Source organism: Hemicordylus capensis, chromosome 1 (assembly GCF_027244095.1).
Source record: "Hemicordylus capensis ecotype Gifberg chromosome 1, rHemCap1.1.pri, whole genome shotgun sequence".
Taxonomy (NCBI): Eukaryota; Metazoa; Chordata; class Lepidosauria; order Squamata; family Cordylidae; genus Hemicordylus; species Hemicordylus capensis.
In genome coordinates, this window is record NC_069657.1 from 172,713,985 (window position 1) to 172,737,659 (window position 23,675).

General features: G+C 45.1%; 1 protein-coding gene across 1 annotated transcript; it reads left to right on the forward strand.

Moving 5' to 3' along the window:
• The first annotated feature begins 115 nt into the window (after positions 1–115).
• LOC128330076 (uncharacterized) lies at positions 116–22,258 on the forward strand. Its single transcript, XM_053262379.1, has 2 exons — positions 116–3,663; positions 21,941–22,258. Exons 1-2 carry the CDS (start codon positions 292–294, stop codon positions 22,256–22,258), a joined length of 3,690 nt encoding a protein of 1,229 aa, XP_053118354.1. The 5' UTR covers positions 116–291.
• Positions 22,259–23,675: the final 1,417 nt, after the last annotated feature.

Sequence of the window (23,675 nt, forward strand, 5' to 3'; positions counted from 1 at the left end):
TTTGCTGAGGCTTGCAAGATGCTACACCAAGTAGAAACAGAGTGCCAAGAGGACGCAGAACAGACAGGCGAAGCACTTAGGGAAGTAACCATGACCATAGTCCAAGACTGAGAAAATGACCAAAGACGTTACAATGCACCCCAGCATAATGAGGTCGCATTTATATTCAAAAACAATGACGGAGAGCCACCACTGGAAAGAGACCTACTAATTCACTGTAAACCTAGAGCAGGCAACCCAGACCATAACATTACACAAAGAATAAGTGTCCTCGATCCCAACCTAGAACCCATGGTATACCCATTACTATTCCCCAATGGAGAACAAAGCTGGGGGATAGACATACCTTTACAACTGAGGCCACAAGCCTTAAAGAATTTATCAAAGCAACCATGTTCACCGAGAGTACGAGTCACCCAGATGCAGTACTATGGCCACCGTTTATCCATCAGAGACAACTTTAACGCCTTCCTAAATGCAGGCCGCCTAACGCAGCAATACATGGTTGATGCATATGTAAAAACAGAGGCCAATAGACTCAATTTCGTCCGACACAATCAACCAAAATTGCGAGTTGAAAAATACTCAGGATTGATGGACCACTTAAACGAAACAGCCAATACAACAGGCCAACTCCCAGGAAAGACATTTATTTTGCCGTCCTCATTTGCAGGTAGCCCCAGAAATATGCTACAGAACTATCAGGATGCCATGGCTATTGTCAGAAAATACGGAAAACCAGACCTCTTCATTACAATGACATGCAACCCAAAGTGGAATGAAATAGAAGACAACCTAGAACAGGGCCAAAATGCTGCAGCAAGACCAGATATAGTGGCAAGAGTCTTTCACCTGAAACTTAGATCCCTAATTGAAGACATCTGCAAAAACCATATATTTGGCCCACCAACAGCCATTGTATATGTCATAGAGTTCCAAAAAAGAGGCTTGCCACATGCCCACATATTGCTCATCCTAACTGAACTCTATAAGCCAAAGACTGAAACATCCATCGATAATATAGTATCTGCAGAAATCCCGAACATTGAAACAACACCACGTCTGCATGCAATAGTAACAAAGCATATGATCCACGGTCCATGTGGTACTCACAATCGACATTCACCATGTATGTCGAATGAAAAATGTACAAAAGAATTCCCAAAAGAGTACCAAGACCAGACTATTGCAAACATCAATGGATACCCCAAATACAGAAGAAGAAACTCTGGAAACAGCAAAACACAGAGAGGAAAACCAATAGATAACAGATGGGTTGTGCCCTATAATCCATTTCTGACCCTAAGGTATAACTGCCACATCAATGTCGAAGTCTGCGCATCAGTCAGAAGTGTCAAATACCTATTCAAATATGTATACAAAGGCCATGATTGCGCAAAAGTGGAAATCCTAGAACCAGACACTTTGAACCATGATGAGATCACAACCTACATGGATGCAAGGTATGTCAGCGCGCCAGAGGCAGCATGGCGACTAAATGGATTCGAGATGCATTACCAATCCCATACAGTACAAAGACTGCCAGTGCATCTCCCAGACGAACAAGCAGTAATTTTCAACCCAGAAGACATTGGCGCAGCAACCGACAGAGCAGCAAGCCGTGAAACACAACTGACAGCATGGTTCAAATTAAACCAGCAAGATGAGAAGGCAAGACACATATTATACACAGACATCCCAGTATATTATGTCTTTGACAAAGCAAACAGCACATGGAAAATTAGACAGCGTGGGGCAGAAAAAATGATTGGCAGAATGTATTCTGCAAATTTACAAACAGACCAGGAGCGCTATTGCCTGCGCCTCCTACTGCTGCATGTGTCAGGAGCAACATCCTATGGAAACCTCAGAAGCGTGGATGGAAAAGAATACCCAACTTTCCAAGAAGCAGCAAAAGCAAGAGGACTCATAAACGATGAAACAGTGTGGGACAGCACACTTGAAGACGCAGCACAGTACAACATGCCCACGCAAATCAGAGAACTCTTCGCCTACATCTGTGTCTTTGCATCCCTCCAAAACATGCAGGAGCTATTTACAAAATATGAAGACTACCTCATCGAGGATTATGCCCATAAACATCTACAACACAATAAAGAATGCACAGTCTGCCGTGACCTCGCCCTGCAGGAAATTGGAAAAATTTTAACACTCCATGGAAAGAGATGCACAGACTACGGCCTGACATACAACAAGCATAATACCGAGCACCTTACAGAAACATACGACCAAGCCTATGAAAACCAAACAGCAAAACATATGTCAACAACCTTCAATGATGACCAAAGAGCAGCCATGGAAGAAATTTTAACAGCTAGCCAAAACAATGAGCTTGAACACCGCTGCTTTTTTTTGGATGGACCAGGAGGCAGTGGAAAGACATACTTATACAAAACCATCCTCAACACAATTCGTGGCCAGAATGAACTCGCGCTCCCTGTAGCCTCCACAGGGATAGCAGCCAACCTTCTACAAGGAGGCAGAACATATCACTCACAATTCAAACTGCCAGTACCAATACTGGAAAACTCCGTGTCTAACATGCGCCTCAATTCCCAAGATGCAAACAACATCAAAAAAGCCAGAATAATCATTTGGGATGAGTCAACGATGGCACCCACTCAAGCAATAACAACAGTAGACAAACTGATGAAGGAAATCATGGAGAACAACAAACCCATGGGTGGTAAGCTTTTTTTACTTGGAGGAGATTTCCGACAGACACTTCCCGTAGTACCGCATGGGACCCAAACCCATATTGTAGAGGCCTGCATAAAAAACAATACACTGTGGAACACATTCAAGATCCTGAGACTTCACAACAATATAAGATCAAAAGACCCAGAATTCAGTAAGTGGCTAATCACAGTAGGCAACGGAGAGACACCACACATTGAGGGATTACAAGAAAACATCATTGAGATCCCATCAAGCATCATATGCAGAACAGATATCGTGAAAAAAATTTTCGGAGAAAAAATACAAGTGCGGAACATCCACGACATAGCAAAAAGATCCATCCTTTGCCCAAAAAACAGTGATGTAGACAGCATCAACGACCAGGTGCTCCACATATTAGAGAGTGAACCAATAACTTATCTCAGCTCCGACTCCATAGATGACACCACTGAGGAAGATGCCAAAAACTACCCAGCAGAATTCCTACATGACCAAACACCCCCAGGAATGCCAAAACATACACTCACCCTGAAAGAAGGCGCAATCATAATGCTTCTAAGAAACCTGAACACAAAAAAAGGCTTATGCAATGGAACCCGCCTGATTGTCACACACCTGGAAAAAAATATCATACTAGCAGAAGTAATTACAGGATCAGCACAGGGAGACATGGTCTTCATCCCAAGAATAGATTTGGCACCAACATGCACGGACCTGCCATTCACCTTAAGAAGACGACAATACCCAGTGAAATTAGCATTCGCAATGACAATCAACAAGTCACAAGGACAAACCCTGGAAAAGGTCGGAATCTATCTGCCTGAACCCGTGTTCAGCCACGGACAATTATATGTCGCGTTATCAAGAGTGCAAAGTTTTAAAGACGTCGTGGTCAGGGTGCTGGAAGGGCCAGAACAAGGAAGACTAATACCAGACTCAGAACAAATATTCACCAAAAATGTGGTGTATAAAGAAATACTATAACGGCGGAGGGGGGGGGAACAAGAAAAATAAATAATACTTATTACACAAAACATAGCCTCATAGCCTCATACGTATGTAACAACAAAATAAGGGAGACGAAGAACAAGAAAACAAAACAGAGAGAGTAAAAAAGGGGCAAGGGAGAGGAAAGGGGCAAAGGAGAGGAAAGTAAACAGGGGCAAAAAATCAAAGAAACAGGGGCAAAAAGGAGAGCAGACAAGACAAGAGAGAGGGGGGGGGGGAAGGGTGCAGGAAAACATAGACCCAGAGACAGTGAGCAAAAACCACAAAGAGAGAGAGAGAGAGAGAGAGACGAGGGGGGTGAAAAAAAACCCCGAAGGGACAAAAAGAAACACACCAAAAAAAGGGGGGGGGGAAAGCTAGCGCCCGTTATTATAACGGGCTTAAAAATACTAGTCATAATCATAATTATCCAGGCATGGCTGCACACACAGGCATGCACATACCCCTCAAAAAAAACCCCAAACTCAAACAGGCAATTGGCTCTGCCAACAGTGAGCCAATGTAGTTTTTAGATGTACCAAAAATGATTGTTCAAAATATTATTTACGGTTAAGTATTTTGCATCTTTTCCACCCTAATGCAGCTATTGTTGGATTTAAAGTGATTATCATTTCAGAAGAGTGATTATATCCACTTAACACTTTACCAGCAGTAGCTTGCCAGTTGAAACTGCCAACATGACAATCAGTGGCTCTCTGACTGTGTCTTTGCTTGGGAAATGGTTACTTTTAAAGAAAAATTCCTGACAGTTTGTCTCAGTCGGAAGGAAGTATTTCATTTTCTCCATAATACCAATTTACACAGAAAATGATTGTTTTTTCAGCCAAATCAAACAATTGTCTCATTACAAAAATTACTCTGGTTGGTCCTTTGAGAGTGGCGGGAATCTTAGTCAGATCAAGGTGAGAAATGGGCCAGCTTTTTATTCTGAAAACATTAGGTTTGAATTTTAGCTTTGGTCATGTTAAAAGATTTTAGCTTTGGTCATGTGAATGAGATTTTCTCACAGACCTATTCTTACAAGGACCTCTAGACACACCTCAGAATGGCATGAAAATTACTGCAGCATGATTCCTTTCCATGCCATTAAGGTGATGTCACATGCAAAGGGCCATGAAGCTGGTCGCCATGCAACATGCCCCCAGTTTCCATGCAAGCACTATCCCAGTCTCCACAAAGGACAATGCTGATGGGAAAACAGCTTGATTATGGAATTCCCCTGCATGAATGGGGTGGTCTGTGGGGAGGGCGGGTTACATTCACCCTCCCCGCAGACAAGCATCTGTCCCTCCTTAGGTGGGCAGATTGCCCATCCACATGAGCACCAGGCTCCTGCCAGTAGCACCGGGGGTCAGGGCCCAGGGAAATGCTGCCACATATCGCCCCCCACCCGGCAGAGCTCCAATAATGCACCATGCAAGTGCACACGGCATTATTGGGATCCCCCCCCCAATAGTGCCAGCTGAGGCTGCAAGCAGCCTCGGCTGACACACAAGCACAAAAATGGGGTTAAGGGAATGCTCGCTCCCTTAACCTCATTTTGAAGGGAGTCTACTTAGGCGGTTTTGCCACTGTGTAGCTGCCAGCATTGGTCCCAATCTTGGCAGTTTACATGTGCGTGCAAAACCAGGCTGGGCTCCCTTAGCCAGAGGCGTAACTATAGGGGGGCAGGGGGGGCACGTGCCCCGGGCGCCATCTTTTCTGGTCACGTGGGGGGCGCCGCCATGACCAATTTTTTTTAATTTTTAATTTCTTGTTAATACAAATGTTTCCTGCTCAGTGCAGCAGCGCTGCAGCAGTCAAGGGAGCGCGTCAGTGCCCCCTTCCCCACGAGCGGTCCCTTCCGCGCTGCCTGTGCCCCCCCCATTGCTTTGCTGGCACCTGGCGGCCAGTCAGTGGCCTGGCGCGGCGGCGGCGGGCGCTTGTGAGAAAAAACCTAAGTATAATGTAGTATGTTGTAGGGGCGGCAGGGGGGGCGGTGGGGGGCGCCATTTCAGTGCTTGCCCCGGGCGCCGTTTCCCCTAGTTACGCCTCTGCCCTTAGCCTGTTTTTGCATGCACATGTGAAGAGCCTCACTGCTGGGGACTTCTAATATTGCCTTTCCCACATGGGAAACAAACAACTAGATTGCAGTAGCTCCATTATTATTATTATTTCTTGTTTACACAGTCAGACAGGTGTTATTGACTGGTTTGTTTTATCCAGACATCGAGTCCTTCCCAAGGACCTGGGATGGCTGAATTTTTATTGTCAATTGTTATAGATATCGTCGCAGAATATAGGCTGTTCCCAGTAAAGCTGCTTTTTGTAATTGGCTGATGGTGATTTCTGTGGCCCCTATGGTGTTGAGGTGCTCTTCAAGGTCTTTTGGAACTGCACCCAGGGCGCCAATTACCACTGGGATTATTTGGGTCTTTTTCTGCCACAGCCTTTCAATTTCAATTTGTAGATCTTTGTATTTTGTGATTTTTTTCTATTTCTTTTTCTTCTATTCTGCTGTCCCCTGGTATTGCTATGTCGATTATTTTCACTTGTTTTTCTTTCTTCTCAACTACAGTTATATCTGGTGTATTGTGTGGCAGATGTTTGTCTGTTTGTAGTCGCAAGTCCCATAATATTTTTACATCTTCATTTTCTACCACTTTTTCAATTTTATGGTCCCACCAATTTTTGGGTACAGGTAGCTTGCATTTTTTGCAGATGTTCCAGTGTATCATCCCTGCTACCTTGTCATGCCTTTGTTTGTAGTCAGTCTGTGCGATCCTTTTTACAACAGCTGATTAGGTGGTCCACAGTTTCATCTGCTTCTTTACAAAGGCGGCACTTGCTGTTTGTGGTGGATTTTTCGACTTTTGCTCTTATTGCATTTGTTCTTCGTGCCTGTTCTTGTGCAGCCAGTATTAAACCCTCTGTTTCTTTCTTCAAGTAACCATTCTTAAGCCATTGCCAGGTCTTGGTGATGTCTGATTTTCCACTTATATTGTGCAAATATTGACCATGCAGTGGCTTATTTTTCCATTTTTCTGCTCGGTTCTTGACTTGTTCTTTCTTGTAGGCCTGGTTTCTTTCATTGGTGTTGAATAGTTTCTTGTTCTTGACCATTTGAAGTGCATCTTCTTCACTGTCCTTGATATATTCTTCAAGGCCTCTTTTCTCCTCCTCTACTGTTTGATGGACTTGCAGCATTCCTCTTCCACCTGAGCTGCGAGGGAGGTAGAGCTTATCTACATCACTGCGGGGGTGCAGAGCATGATTGGTGGTCATTATTTTCCTGGTCTTACGATCTAGCGTCTCTAGCTCTGCCTGGGTCCAGTCTATTATTCCTGCAGTGTATCTGATAACAGGTATAGCCCAGGTGTTTATGGCTTGTATGGTGTTCCTGCCATTGAGTTTGGACTTGAGGATTTTTCTTACTTTCCTGATGTATTCACTTTCCATTTTTCTTTTAACTTCAGTGTGTGCGATGTTATCAGCCTGGAGAATGCCCAAGTATTTGTAATGTTCTTTCTCTTCTAGGTTCTTGATCTTGCTTCCATTGGGCAGTTTTATTCCTTCTGTTTTTCTTATTTTTCCTCTGTTCATTATTAATGCAGCACACTTGTCTAGTCCAAACTCCATTGCTATATCACTACTCAATATACAGACAGTGTTTAGCAGTGATTCAATTTCTGACTGGGACTTTCCATACAACTTCAGATCGTCCATCTACAGCAGATGGTTGATTTTACTGGATATTTTAGATGTTTGGTATCCGAGGCCTGTTTTGTTTAGTATTTGTGAAAGCGGGGTCATGGCAATTACAAACAACAGAGGGGATAGTGAGTCCCCTTGGAAAATGCCTCTTCTAATGCTAACCTGTCCAAGTGTCTCGCCATTGATTGTTAACTGTGTACTCCACATGCTTATTGCTTTTTTTAAACAAATATCTGAATGTTTTTGCTGACACCAGTTGTTTCTAAACATTTTAGTATCCATGTGTGAGGCAATGAGTTGAAGGCTTTCTTGTAGTCAATCCATGCAACACTTAGATTGGTTTTTCTTCTCTGGCAATTTTCTAAAATCATTTTGTCAATCAGCAGCTGGTCTTTTGTGCCTCTGGTGTTTGGGCAATTTCCTTTCTGTTCAACTGGAAGCTGTTTGTTAGTTAATAAGTGTTGCATCACTTCATCTGCTATTATTCCAGTTAATAATTTGAACATGGTTGGCAGGCAGGTTATCGGTCTATAATTATTTGGAACTGCATCTTTTGCTGGGTCTTTCATGATGAGATGAGTTTTCCCAGTTGTTAGCCATTGTTCAATATCCCCTCCTTGCAAAATGTGATTGAACTGTTTTGATAGTTGTTTATGAAGGCTTGTTAGGTGTTTAAGCCAAAAGCCATGCAGTTCATCGTTGCCTGGAGCAGTCCAATTTTTAATTTTCTCTGCTCTTTCACTTATTAATTCTGGTGTTATTATTAGATCTTGCATTTGTTGGTTACATTTTTCGACCTCTTTCATCCAGCCTGCTTTTTTATTATAATCTGTTGGATTGTCCCATAATTTCCCCCAGAATTGCACTGTTTCTTCTTTATTTGGTGTTTCTATGTTTCTTGCAGTTTTTCCTTCTATGCTTTGGTAGAAACGTCTCTGATTTGACTGGAATTGGAGATTCTGCCTGTGTTGTGTAATTCTGGCTTCATACCTGCTAATCTTCTTTGACACTGCTGTTATTTGCTGCTTTATTATTTCCAGGATTTCTCTAATTTTCCTTGAATAATCTAGGTAGTATTTTTGGATCAGATACTGTTTGGTGTTTTCATTCTTCAGCTTCTTGTCTTTCATATCTTTCAATTTACTAGCATCTGATCTAAGCCTGGAGATTTTATTTTCTAACTAATCTTCCATTTAGGTGATGTACTGCTTTCTTTTTTGACAGGTCCACTGATCTTATATCTGAGCTCTTGTGTTGTTATTGTTGCTGCACTGTACATTAGTTGGTTTGTTTCTTGCATATTATTGGTTGTTATTTCTGCAAGTGCAGCGTTGACATCTTTTAATGACTGAGCGAGTTGTTTTTTGGCAACTGTTTTAGAGCTGGAAGTCGAACCCTGGTGGTTGTTTGGTTCATGTGCTCAGTTATTTTTTGCTTTAGTTCTTGTTGCTTTTCTGTTAAATGGCATTTGGGTTTTTGAGGTGAAGGCAAAGGGGTGGTTGCCTGGTTTTGATTTTGAAACATTTCAGTAACAGTGGCACCCTCAATTTCCAACACCTCCTCCACCTGTGCCTGAGCAACTTCTTCAATTGGTGGTAATTCTTCTTCCCTATCTTGAGCCTGTGTTGCTCTTTGCAGTTCTTCCAGCTCAACTCCTGTGAATACTTTATTTCTTATTATGTATATTCTCTGGTCTGCTAGTCTTTGTTCTGTTATTTCTGTATCTGGATGCTTCTCTTTCCAAATTTGGTACATTCTTTTAAAATAACCTCTTCTAGTTGGACTAGACTTGTAATAGCAGATCATTATTTCCTTGTTGGCATGTTTTGTATTTTCCCCCCGGTTAATAATAATATTATTATTATTTCTATAACGCCTTTCCAAAAATAGCTCAGGGCAGTTTACAAAGAGAAATAACAAATAAATAAGATGGCTCTCGGTCCCCAAAGGGCTCACATTCTAAAACAAAACATAAGATAGACACCAGCAACAGTCACTGGAAGTACTGTGCTGTGGGTGGATAGGGCCAGTTACTCTCCCCCTGCTAAATAAAGAGAATCACCACAGTAAAAGGTGCCTCTTTGCCTAGTTAGCAGGTGTGCTACAAATATATCAAAGAATGGATACCTGAACTGAAACACATGGGTTTAATTTTTAAGACATGAGAACTTGCATAATCTACCAAAACAATGTGGGGATGTGCAAGAACTTCTCAAATTAAAGAAGAATTGTGGGGTCAGTCAGAGTAACTCACATGCCTCCATCTCACATTCCTGGTAAATACTGGAGAGAAGTGGAGGCTCAAAGGTAGTGCTAATCCACTGCATAGTAAGTAGCTAAATATTTTACAGCCAGCCAGGGAGTGGACCATCATATTGATGCTGCCCAAATTATTAAATAGGAGGTGACTACATTAAGATAGGTAATTGTTATAAATTTTGATACTGTTGGTACTGCAATTTAAAGGTATTTTTGTCTTGTGATATCCATTGTAGTACTCTGTATAAGACAGTTTGTATTTATTTTCCACAGTGTATAGAATGTACTATGGAAGGGAGATTGGCTGCACAGATAGGAGATATCTAGTGCAGATTGGAGAGTGTAATTATGTCCTAAGTCATTTTGTTTGTTTTTTTAAGTTATAGTGAAACAGTTCTTCTGTGAAGGTTATCTGCACATACTGACTCCTGGAAATGTTTCTCAGTAATACCTATGCAGTTTATTTTGGTTACAGTCCTACACTGTATTATATCAACACATTATTAGGGATGTTCAAAACGTTTCAACACTGAAACATTTTGACTCGAAATGGGCCATTTCGAGTGTTTCGAGCTCAAAATAAAGCACCTGTTTTGAGCTCAAAACAAAATGACCACAGTTCAAGCTCGAAACATTTTGAGTTCCAAGCACCATTTTGGCAGGCTGTTTTTAAATTTGCTGGTTCAATTGCTGGTACTAGCATGCAATTGGCTTGAGATCTCCTTGCTTCTTTGTTGTCTTGTTATCATACAGATCAATTGTTTTCATGGGCAACTGTTCCCCCATTAGCTTGGGGGAGGGAGCGGGGAGGGGCAACAATAAAGGAAGGAATGAATATATATATCTCCAAAGGGTCTTTCTGGGAGGCAGAGAGTGTGCCTTATTGTGCCATTGAAAAGGATACATCAGGGGAAGAGGAGAAAGAAATCACTGAAGGTTTGATTAGTAGTTTTCTCAGCACTGAGTATAATATGCTGTGATATTGCTGCTATAACTATCTGGTTTTGCTGGATCTCAGATTAATAAAGGCAGAACTTGGGTATCTGCCTTCCTTGAGTTGTGGTTTGGCTTGTTTGTGAGATAGTGTTGTGGCAAGATATTGACAGTGGCAGCTCTCTGGGTGTTATTTCTTGGTGATTGCTGTGATGGGCAATAGTATTCACATTTGTATGAGCTCCATGTCTGGCTTTGAGAATAACTTGTGCTTCACTCACTGCTCTAGTCTGCTCTGCAATCTGTACTGCAAGGTGTACTCATTCAAAATATGACGTAAGTTGCGCCTGCTGAGCTTATGGCTATACCTGCTACTAAGGGTGCTGTTCGGACAGTTGCTGCAATGCTAGGAATGTAAGTAGTCATAGAGCCTTTCTCACGAGTGGCAAGAAAGGGCAAGATTGCTAGATAGCAAGGAGGACACCGCAAAGAGCTTACCTCCCTGGTTGACCAAGGGCTCCCTCTTTGGTGGGTGGATTGCCCGCCCATACAAGTATTGGATAAGGATGTGCACAAAACTGGTTTGCCCAGTTCGGTTTGAATTCGAACTAGGTTCGAACCAGGAGGAGGTGTTTCGGTTTTGGTTTTGCTCGAACCTCCCCCTGGTTCAGTTCGAATTTGAACCATTTTGAACCATTTTGAACCATTTCAGACATCCAAAAATTGGTAGAATGGTAGCTGGCACCCAAGGGTACCTGTCACCCAAACCCCAAAGCAATCGGACATTCGTACGATTTTTCATGAATTTTTGAAAATTACTTTTATTTTTTCTCATAGGGTATAATGGGACTCGAACCAGCCCATTATTCTTTATTGTGGAGCACCCATGGGTGCCAACAACCACCCAAACCCTGAAGCAATTGGACACCCCTATAATTTTTTATGAATATTTGGGTGCCCATGGGTGCTCTACAATAAAGAATAATGGGCTGGTTCGAGTCCCATTATACCCTATGAGAAAAAATATAAATAATTTTCAAAAATTCATGAAATATTGTACGAATGTCCGATTGCTTTGGGGTTTGGGTGACAGGTGCCCCTGGGTGCCAGCTACCATCCTACCAATTTTTGGATGTCTGGACCAGTTCGAACTGGTTCAAACCGGTTCAAATCGAACCACCCCCTGGTTCAGTTTGAATTCAAACCTGCAGCTCGAACCTGATGGCTGGTTCAGTTCGAATTCGAACCTTCGAACCACCCTGGTTCGAATTCGAACTGGTTCGCACATCCCTACTATTGGATGCTGCCAGTAGCTCAGAGGGCCAGGGTGCCAGGACACATCACAAACAGCCACAGCTGGAAGACAATCACAGAAACGGGATTAGGAGAGCGCTTGCTCTCCTAACCTTGTTTTAGAGGGTGGCTGCGGAAGTCAGCTTGCCACCAAGGCACCCCCGGAATAGGAACTGGTACACACACAAAGGCAAAACCGGGCTGGGCTTCCTTAGCCCGGTTTTGCCTGTGCATGTGAAAAGCTTCATAAATCTGTGTTTGAGAGAGCAACTTGTGCCAATGATGTTACTGCACTGCAGGCACTGTGGCTGGCAGGCATTCTGGGTCAGTGATTATTTATTGGCCTTTTTTGGATTGTGTTTTTGCCAAAATGTGGTGGTCCATGTTGGGAGGGACTGTGCTTCAGATCTGCAGTGTTTTTCAATGCATGGTTGCAAAATGCATTGCAAATTGCAATGCAAACTTATGTGTACACTCTGTGAGTGCAGCTTGTATCTACCACCCAACCCACAAAAGAAACGCGCAAGTGGCTGATTTTTAACTTTCCCCAAACCTCCCATAGGATCCTATTGGGGTTTGAGGAAAGGTTGAAATGTGTTTAAAATCAGGTATTACCCATCTTGCACTACCAACCAATCCACTTTGGCGTCTCTAGGAGCTACCTGTGGGGAACAATGGTGTGTTTCAAGTTCCCCCATTGTTCCATTCGGGCAAAACGCTTGAAACATTTCAAGTTTGTTTCGTTGAAACAACCGGCCGATCTCTGTTTTAACAAAATATTTTGGCTATCTGCATTTTGTTTTGAGCGCAAAACAAAATGCAAAATCCATTTCTTGCACATCCCTACATGCTATACGTTGTATATTGTTTTCCTTAGAAAACTGCCACTCTTCTATGGGCAACATTGCTACCGTTACTGCAGCTGTTGTTGGTAGTGGACAGTATGGGTGGGACGGGGGCCTGGTAAACTAGTCACAGGTGCAACTTGTTCCTGCTCTCCTGCCCCTGCTCTGGTCATCTCGCTCTGTCTTGACTTGCCCACCACTGTGTTAACCCCAGGTGTGCTGGCTTGTTATTCACCCAGTTTCCTAACTTGTTCCCAATGTGTTCATTGTTACCCTAACCCTGACCCTAACCCTTTCCTCTGTGCAAAAATGACTGCATTTTCCCCCTAATTGGTTGGGGATAGGGATAAAGATGGGGTGATAGCACAGAGAAAGCTGTGTAAGTACACCAATGCTATCACCTACTTTCCATTTCTAAGGGGGTCAAAGTTGCCAAAAATCACTCTGCTCATTTGTCGCCGGAAATGGTACTGATGGACCAAATTTGAGGGGCCTGGCTCAAAGACTAATTGTGTTTGGATCCAGTTGTCCAATTCCTCAGGTGGACTGGACTTACATCCTTCTGGAATCTATAACAGTCAAGTCAGAGAATCTCCCTGACTTTGCTGTGTCAAAGTCCCATTGTGACCACTGTAAAATGTTGCAATCCTTGAAGCCTGCTCATAAAAGTATCCTTTGGAAGAAACTGATTATGATTCATTGCTTTAACACTGGCCATCACATCTCTCTCTCTCTCTCTCTCTCTCTCTCTCTCTCTCTCTCTCTCTCTCTCTCTCTGTGTGTGTGTGTGTGTGTGTGTTTAGCAATATCTTCACCAAGAATATATTCACAATAACTGCATATTCGTTGCAAAAGTCAAATCTCTGGTATCTGTTAAAATTTGTAGCCCCCTCTCAGACAGGTCTATCTGTGGCTACTGGTCTGAGGGCTATAGGCCACCTCCAGTCTCAGATGCCAGATGCCTCTTAATACCAGCTGCAGGAGAGTAGCAGTAGGAGAGAAGGCATGCCCTCAGCTCTTGCCTGTGGGCTTTCCAGGTGCATGTGTGAAACAGAATGCTGGACCTGATAGGCCAGGCCTTGGGCCTGATCCAGCAGGGCTTTTCTTATATTCTTATGTTCTTATATGCCCATTAAAAATAAAATAAAAGAAAGTTGATCTACGTACAGTAATTTTTTTTCCTCCATAGGATTTCATGACTCTGACATGTTGTTGTGCTGAGGCTTTGATGCTTTTAATTACCAGCTGAGGCTTGGTTTCCAGAAACTGCCCATTGCACATATCCAAGATAACAATATCATTATTTTCCCATGCAGCAACACCACAGTTACAGGCAAGGGCAAGGTGGTGGCTGCCACAGCTCCACTGACGTACGTGTACTTCAAACACACGGTTAAGGCTCTTGTACAGAACAAAAGTTCCAATGATGTAGTTATCGAAACGCCTAAACAATCAAAAGAACAGCATAAAAGAAGGGTTTACAGACATGGTGTGCCTCACTGCTTTGGTTGCACATTTTTACACTTAACAACAAGACTCCTTAATTAGACCAGTATGGTGGCTGGCCTCAGAGGGGAAAGAAAATAAACACTTGGTGAGGAGACACTTTTTCATCAACATAAGCAAACTAACACCACTGGAGTTATTAGCTGGAAGTGCATAAGAATTCATGTGAGAAGCTCCTAGCTGTCTAAGAACTGCTGCTATGGCAACAGGCATGGATAAGAAGGATAAACATTTGATAAAAGTAAATGGGAAAATATCTCTGCCTCCAGGCCTTAATAAATATGTTTTAGTTGTAACTAGATGCTTTACAGTGTGGTATTCTTCAAAGCAAAATCAGTGCTCAAATAACATCTTCTGTGACTAATCATCCACTTTTACAAGGTTGACTATAGGTAGGTGAACATTTCATATGAAAAATTAGAGCTTCACCAGAATCCTGTTAAAGTGAAGGCATTCCCTCCTCCCCCAACAACACCTTTGCAATAAACATAGGTTTCACTGTTAACTGGATTTACAGTTAGCATATGGTAGTGGGCTGAACAATTTGGGATGTTTACTCTTTTCTACTGCAAATGGAGCTTCATGAGTCTTCCCGAATTTACTGTGGAACTGATTTTATTGTTGCTCAGAACCTACCACCCAGCATGGTAGACACTACATGCACTTACTTTCTGCCATGTTGAGGTGATCACATGAATTCAGATGCTACACACAGAGCACACAGTGGGTTTTCCCCCCACATGACTAAAGAAGTGGCTTTTCGAGTTGCACAAAACCCAATCCACAAAGAGGCATCTTATTTCCCTATAAGATTGCAGTGCTTACCCAAACAGAATTCTGCTTGCAATTAGTAGGACTGATGTCTGAGCACACATGGTTAGGATCAGGTTATTAGTGTTACCTATGTTTTAGTGCCTAACCTATGAACTACCATGCTGCAGCTTAAGATTAGAAAACAACTAATGTGATAAGCCTTCTTAAGGCATTATTAAAAGGATGGATGTGATATAGTGGGTACTATCTCATCTACCCAGATATAACACGCACAGGAGTCTGCCAGCAAGCCCTTCCCCTGTGCTGATGCACTCTGTTGCCCCACCTCCTATGGTCCATCATGCCTGGCTGCTTGCAAGTACTGAACCTGGAGAGCAATCCTTCCCATGATTAAGATTGCTATAACCAACCCAGTATTAGCACAGAGTTGCATGGAAACCATGATGGGGGATGAGCTGGGCCAACTGAAGCTTTACACATGGGTGGGCCTTTGTGGCTGCACAGTGGAGAAGTTGTGGCTTTGTGCCCCATTAGGGCTGTGAAGGATTATCTGGCACAGCAGCTCAAGTGGGGATCACGTTTGTTTATACATGACACTCACCTACCTCTTATTCTGTTTCCATTCTCTTGTATGGTTCCTTGCACACTGAGGGGAGCTGGGTTGCCATCGGAGTGTTATGTAGCATGCTCATTTTGCATTAGGACGGCAACAGTGGCAGCGCTGGAGGGCACTAAGCAGGTGACCTTAAAGTGGATCAGGTGATGGTGCACACTAAGGCTTAAAAGTCTTATGTGCATACTGGCCATGGAGCAGAAGCACACTGAAGCTTAGATCTGACTACTCATAGTTTTGTTTTCTTTCACATGGCACTTCATGGCACAGGCAGCTGTGGTCTAGATCAGGGATTCCAAACGTTGGGTCCCCAGATGTTATTGGACTTCAGCTCCCATAATCTACAGCCCCAGTGGCCTTTAGTTGGGGATTATGGGAGTTGAAGTCCAATAACATCTGAGGACCCAACATTGGGAATCCCTAGTCTAGATTGTAGAGCTCAGCATCTCCTTTTGGGCTGAGTTGGCTTGTCAAGAACAGGACCTGGGAATAGCGCCAGAGGTGACAGTTTGCTGGGATTGTAAGCAGGGGGTGCTGTGGGCTGATTTGAAGCCCTGCTTATTTGACTTGGCTGAGGAGGGCCTTGGACATTCTGGACAATCATTGCAGTGAGAATGATGTGGGACCCTTGACTTATATGGAACAAATTACTTATGTTGCCATGGGCCTGTTGGAGATAAACAGGCTTTTTCTTTGAATGGCTGATGGACAGAAACGCTCACTCAGAGGAGCTGACAGGGTCCTAGCCACCCACCAGCAATCAAATTGCCAGAAAGAAGGCTAACACACTGATAAGCAGGATATTCAGGTGAAGGGTTGGTGATATATCACCGTAATAGGATTTTGTCATCAAGCAGAGTTCTACAAGGCGACGGGATACATATAGAGGTGTCACTTGTATCTGAACATGCTCAGAGTTGGGTTGGGTAATCGTCTCAGGTGTTGACTTCGTGGTTCGACAGGAATGCAAGTTTAAGGTTCCATTCCTGGCTGTGGTGGGGTAGCTGGATGGACCAAGGACCTAAGGCTGGTGTGGGGTGGAGTTCAGGAGTTTTCTTTGAGGGCATTTGCTATTGTAATAGTGTTGGCTGAAAGTCAGGGCAACCTCTAGCTGGGCATCTATATGGTGGGCAGGCTGTGGCTAACTGCAGCTGGGCTTCTGGAGTTTGTTTTGGTCTGTTCATTATGCTCTTTTCTAGGAGGTTCTGGGCTGGAACCTAGACCTGTAGCCTAGACCCAAACCGGATATCGGGTATAAAAATTGGCAAGAAGTTATTTCAACTTGTTCTCCATGGGATATAGCTAGGTAGTACTTATGTCATCCAACTACCTGTAGGTAAATTTTCAGTAAATATTGCTACATTGCTACTTTAATAAAGTTGTGGCCGGATATTTGCTGTACTATATATCCGCATGTAATGTGTTTGTGTCTTTACTAATCTCATTTTTCATTCTTTTTTGTTTCCATGAAGAATCTACACCAGGGCTGCACAACTTGGGCCCTCCAGCTATTACTGGACTACAATTCCCATCATCCCTAGCCACAATGGGATAATGGAATGCGTAGTACAACATCTGCAGAAGTGCCAGTTGTACAGCCCTAAGCTATGCATTTGGAAGGGTGTTTTTTTAATATTAAAAAAATATTTAATAAAAACACATTCTTGAATTCTGTATTAGAGCTTTTACTGCAAATGGTCAGGGAATCATTCAAAATAGTGGAATAGAATATCAAAATGTATGTTTATGGTGTAACCAATTTCATAAAGAAGACTCACCATCCATCAAATGTGATGATGTGTGGATCAGTGAAAGAGTAGCAGTTCTCTGAAGGCAGGTCTTGAACTGTGACCTAGTTCAAATGAGAGCTGTCATGAATATTGCCTCTGAGGCAGCACTCCATTATGTTTTGTTATTTGCAAGACATTGCAGGCTGCATTTGACAGTTGAGAGCAAATCAAAATTTGACTTCTCAATTATGATGCAGGATCAATATATCCTGAGGTCCGCTTACTGTATTATTATTTATTTATTTTCTATAAACAACAACAACAAAAGATCTATAGAAAGCCTGTATAACCTATTGCCACATAAACATACAGGTGAAACTCGGAAAATTAGAATATCGTGCAAAAGTCCATTAATTTCAGTAATGCAAATTAAAAGGCGAAACTGATATATGAGACAGATGCATTACATGCAAAGCGAGATAAGTCAAGCCTTAATTTGTTATAATTGTGATGATCATGGCGTACAGCTCATGAAAACCCCAAACCCACAATCTCAGAAAATTAGAATATTACATGGAACCAAGAAGACAAGGATTGAAGAATAGAACAATATCGGACCTCTGAAAAGTATACAGTGTACTGTGCTTGATTGGCCAGCAAACTCGCCTGACCTGACCCCACAGAGAATCTATGGGGCATTGCCAAGAGAAGGATGAGAGACATGAGACCAAACAATGCAGAATTGCTGAAGGCCGCTAATGAAGCATCCTGGTCTTCCATAATACCTCATCAGTGCCACAGGCTGATAGCATCCATGCCACGCCGCATTGAGGCAGTAATTGCTGCAAAAGGGGCCCAAACCAAGTACTGAATACATATGCATGCTTATACTTTAGAGAGGTCCGATATTGTTCTATTCTTCAATCCTTGTCTTCTTGGTTCCATGTAATATTCTAATTTTCTGAGATTGTGGATTTGGGGTTTTCATGAGCTGAACGCCATGATCATCACAATTATAACAAATTAAGGCTTGACTTATCTCGCTTTGCATGTAATGCATCTGTCTCATATATTAGTTCCACCTTTTAATTTGCATTACTGAAATTAATGGACTTTTGCACGATATTCTAATTTTCCGAGTTTCACCTGTAGAGTCATTCACACAATCAAAAACTGTGTTCTACCTGGGTACTTCTACCCAGGCTTCCCTCCTACCTTGCTTCTACACAATCAAAAATTGGGAGCACACACAGCTCCTAAACCTAGGTAGAACACAGTTTTTGATCGTATGAATGACCTCACTGTTTGGAGCAGATCATAGAATTATAGAATCTAATTGGTTCTAATCCCACCCTCAGGAGCGACAGAGGAAAAGTGCAGTCATTCAGACCTCTAAGAGAGTCTTAATATTTCTTCTTAGTCATCTCTTCTCCAGGTTAACATACCCATCTCTAACTATTCCTCAGTTAGGGGAGGAATAGGGCTCATAGGGCTTGATCTCTAGACTTCTCACCATTTTCCTTGCCCTCCTCTGAAACTGTTCCAGTTTATCAATGCCCTCCTTTAAATGCAACCCACAGTATTCTAAATGAGGTCTGATCAGAACAGAACAGAATTGAGTGGATCTGTTCAGACATTACATTGTACTTGCATGCAGGTGTCTCTACACATGCACATATGTGAATGGCTGTGCATGCATATCTTTATGCAGGTGAATGGTACTCAAACTGTAAGGAGGGGGGGCATGGGAGCAAAGCAAGCTGCCTGCCGCCCCTTTCTGCGGCGCAGCTGATTTGCCCTAAGCCCCTTCCCCTAGGAGCATGTGGGGACCAGGAGCCGGCTCCCATTGGCCCCTGCCGCTTCCGGGGGCAGGACAGGAAGATCCAAGCCGGCAGCGCGCCTGCGCCAGCATCAGTCCGCCTCCGAACAGTGAAGGAGGACAGACGTGCCGGGCAGGAGCTCTGGGTCAGCCACGGAATATGTGGCCTACCGGAGGAGCCGCTCGGCCAGGGGCATAGGCGGGGAGTTCGGGTTTTACGCCCGACCACCTTTTTGAGTTGTCTGGCACTCCGTGCCGCTTCAAGCGGAGCGGCCATCGGGGCTGAGCGACGAGTGCCGGCTGCCATTTTGGCCATGGTGCAGCTGAGGGGCAGCGGCGGAGAGTTCGGGCGTTAGGCCCGCCCACCTGTCAGTGGGCTGGTCCTCCGTCAGCCTTGGGGAGTGGCCTTAGGGCCCGACCGGCGAGCGCTGGCCGCCATCTTGGCTGCAGCACGGCTGAGGAGCAGCGACGGAGAGTTTGGGGGTTAGGCCCATCCGTCGGTCAGGTAGCTGGTCCTCTGCCGGCCTTGGGGAGCTTTTAGGCGGGGGGGACCGGGCGCCAGGAGTGCCGGCCTCAATTTTGGCCACATGTCTTGGCCTGTGTCCGGCGCGAGCCGGCCTTGCCTGCCCCGATAGTTTCGTCGGGGGCGGTGGCTGAGGGTATGGGCTATTAAGCCCCCCCTCTTATCACGCCGGCCTCCACTTAGTGGCCATGGCCATTGGTGGGGCATCAAGGCAGGCATGCCAATGGGAAGGTCTCTCCGATGGCAGAACCAGAGCCTCAGAACACCAGGAACAGCATCCAGCAGCACATCAGGCTGGGTTCTACCTGGCCCAGGTTTAGGGGTTCTTTCTTTTACTTGGGGGAGGTGCAGGCCACCATAAGGCCAGGAAACAGGTGGGATAATAGCCAGACAGGAGGCCCTCCCCTCCCCCTTCCAGTGGTCCCCAGGGCCGCTGCCTCATTAAGCTGTGCGCTGCGCGCACTCAGCCCCCCCACCCCTGGTTACACAGATCAGTTTGGGAATACCATGGCCATGGGTCCCAAGAATGCACCACCGGGGAAGGGAAAGAGGCTGGCCACAACACCTAGGAGGCTGCCAGCCCAGCCAGATTCCTCTTCGGAGGACGAACAGGATATGGAGCTGGTGGCTATCAAGGCGCTTATTGCCAGGCTCGAGGCTTTGGAGAGGGAGAGGGCAGCAAAAGGGGACGGTGGTGGGGGTTGCCCATCTGGGGTTGGGACAATCAGGGGAGATGGAGGGGTGGGCTCTGGGCCCACTCGCACTCAAATGCAATTGAGGGCGGCAAATCGAGCCAAACTGATGCAAGGTTTCACTGATTGTATAGCAGCGCTCGAGGCAGCCTTGTCATCAGTGCCCAGTCTGGGAGGCAGCGGGATGGCGGTGGGTCATGGCGGAGACAGCGGGGCGACTGTGGGACCCATCATTGGAGGTGAGGCGGCAGCTGGACCTGAACCAGGAGACACCGCGGAGGAACCCGTTGGACAGGGATCCGGATCTGGTGAGTCCCCCCCAGGGTGTTTGGCCTTGGGGTTTACCTTGCACCCCCCTACCGGGCCTTGTGGGTGGTTGCCAGGACCAATGAATTGGGCATCACCTCATGCCACGTGTAACCAAGTTTGGCAAGGAGGCACTGGGCAAGCGGGTTAGAGTGCCACACCTACTCCGGCCACCCCGGCAGGGGCAGGCAGTAGCAATGATGACGGACCAGTCCCGTTGGGTGACCACTTATTGCCACATGTAAAAGAACGCATTTGGAAGGTGAGTACATGGATGTCTTCCAACTGCTTTTCAAGGAGCCAGAGCCTGTAGGCAAGCAGGCCGAGCAGGAAAGGGACAAGTAATGGACCAAGGGAAAGCCCATTGAACGCAATTGGAACAACTGGGTTTCCGGGTTTACAATATACATGGGAGTGGTCACCCAGAAGCATCTTGATAAGAGGCCCGCGCTCATTAAATATTTTGATACCATTCATAAGGCCTTCATGGACTTTGCGGACAATGCATGGGAGTGCTATGATAAAGCCTTTAGGGAATGGGCAGCCAACAATCCAGGGCTGTCATGGGAGAAGCAACACTCCGAGCTGTGGCTCAGGATCATGACACTGTCCTGGCCCTTAACTGGGGAGCATGCGGAAAGTGGCCACTGAATTTCTAGAACCCCAGCGGTGTCAGCAGCCTCATCCATGTGCGCCCAGGGGGTTCAAATTCCCCTGGTAGGCTGGGAGTTCAACAGGAGCGGGAAATGCATCCACTCTCCCTGCAAATTCAGGCATGATTGTGGCTTCTGTGGGGGTTGGCACCCTGGCATTAACTGCTCCCGGGCAAAGGGTTTTAGGATGGGAGGAGATGGTCACCACTTTGGAGGGGGCAAGGGGCCTGCAACCACCCATGGGGGCAGTGCGGGGAAGGGGCCCCACCCCAATTAATATAGACACACTGCGGCGGCGGCTGAGCGACTATGTGGACAGGGAACACGCACAGTATTTGGAAGTTGGTTTTTCTGAAGGCTTTAGGATTCCATGCCAGTTTCCATGTAGCTGTAGTTTTGCTCACAATCTGAAGTCAGTGATAGGGATGGAGCAGGTGGTGGCGAGGGAAATCAACAAAGAGGTGGCATTAGGCCAGGTGTTAGGCCCTTTCACTGAGCTTCCCTTGCAGACTCTGAGGATATCCCCCCTGGGGGTGGTACCCAAGAAAGCTTCCGGGGAGTATAGGCTAATACACCACTTGCCTTACCCTAAGAGTGCCTCTGTCAATGACGGCATATCGACCGAGCTTTGCTTGGTCCGCTACACTACCTTTGACAAAGCAACAGCAATGGTCCGGGCATGTGGGCCCAGGGCACTGCTGGCCAAGTGTGACATTGAGTCAGCCTTTCGGCTGCTGCCAGTCCACCCAGATGACTTTGACCTACTGGGATTTGCACTTGGGGGGAAGTATCACATTGACAGAGTGCTGCCTATGGGTTGCTCAGTCTCTTGTGCAGCTTTTGAGGCCTTTAGCACGATGCTGGAGTGGGCACTGCGACGAAGGGTGCGGCTCAGCTCATCAGCTCACTGACTAGATGACTACCTTTTGGGGGGAAGGGCGGGCTCTAGTCAATGCACTACACTGCTACACATGTTCATTGCCCTTTGCCAGGAGCTGGGGTGCCCCTGGCAAAGGACAAAACCGAGGGGCCCACCACTAGGCTCACCTTTCTAGGCATAGAACTAGACATGCAGGGGCAATTGTCCCGGCTGCCTGCAGACAAGCTCGAGGCCTTGCAGGCCCTCCTGAGGGCCTGCGAGAAGGCCAGGAAGGTGACTCTGCGCCAGCTGCAGTCACTGATAAGGCACCTCAACTTTGCTTGCCGGGTAGTGGCCCCCAGTCGCCCCTTCCTGCAGCAGCTCTGTGATGCCGCGGCTGGGTGCAGACTGTGGCCTACCTTTGAGGGACCGCACTGTAGGGGGAAGAGCCAATCCCAAATAATATGCCCGTGTGCACAATGCATCTAAGCCTCAATAAAATTGGCCGATTACAGCATAACAATGTCTGCGTCTCCTTGGGTCTGGGTGCAATCCCCATGTTATGTGCTTTGAATGGATTAAATGAAGCTGTAGCCCTTTATCTCTGTATCTTTAGCTCATGTCTTCATTTGTGTGGCTGCAATCACGTAGTGCAGTTAATTGGTGGGCACCTCAGTGTACGTATTTGACAGAAGGAGAAACCATGAGTCAATCCCTAGAAGGTGTGTGCAGCTCAGGGAGTGCTGGCTGGGGTTTCTCTAGATTGCAGTTCCTTGTTTCTTGTTTGGTAAATGTAAAACTTTCCCTGCTTATCTACAAGACATATGTCTTGCCGAAATTAAATCCACCAATTTTAAAGCTAGAAATATGACATAAGGTGTTGCAACTATCGCTCATTATATTTTAGAAGCGAGCAAGTCTTTGCATATTTGACCTTACAGTTTTATGGCATGCAGTTTGAATGATTAAATCACTTAATGTGCAGATTGTTAGCTAGATTCTGATCTTAGCTGCTCTGTTGTGAGCTTTTAGTGTAATCCAATCAACTGGACCTCAGAACCTTGTTATAAATTAAACCATTTTTTTTTACTAGAACAGCTAATTTTGCCTACATAGTTATATGGTTTTCAGGAAGAGATTGACACAGACTCAAATATTCACTAGAATTTCCTCCAGTAATTGATTTTAATGGGATTCGCATAAGATCTGATAGATTTAGTATCTATGCTGATCCTAAACCTGATATGTACATCCCATCATTTCCTATGAGACTTAGTCAGATCAGATGTGATACTAAATGTATACTCCCCGCCCCCATTAAAATAGCTGCGGCAGTACCAATTGGACCTCCCAGAGCTAACAGTAGCATGGTGTGTGTGTGTGTGTGTGTGTGTGTGTGTGTGTGTGTGTGTGTGTGTGCGCGCGCGCGCGCGCATGTTCGTGCATCAAGGCCACAAGTGGAAGGAATA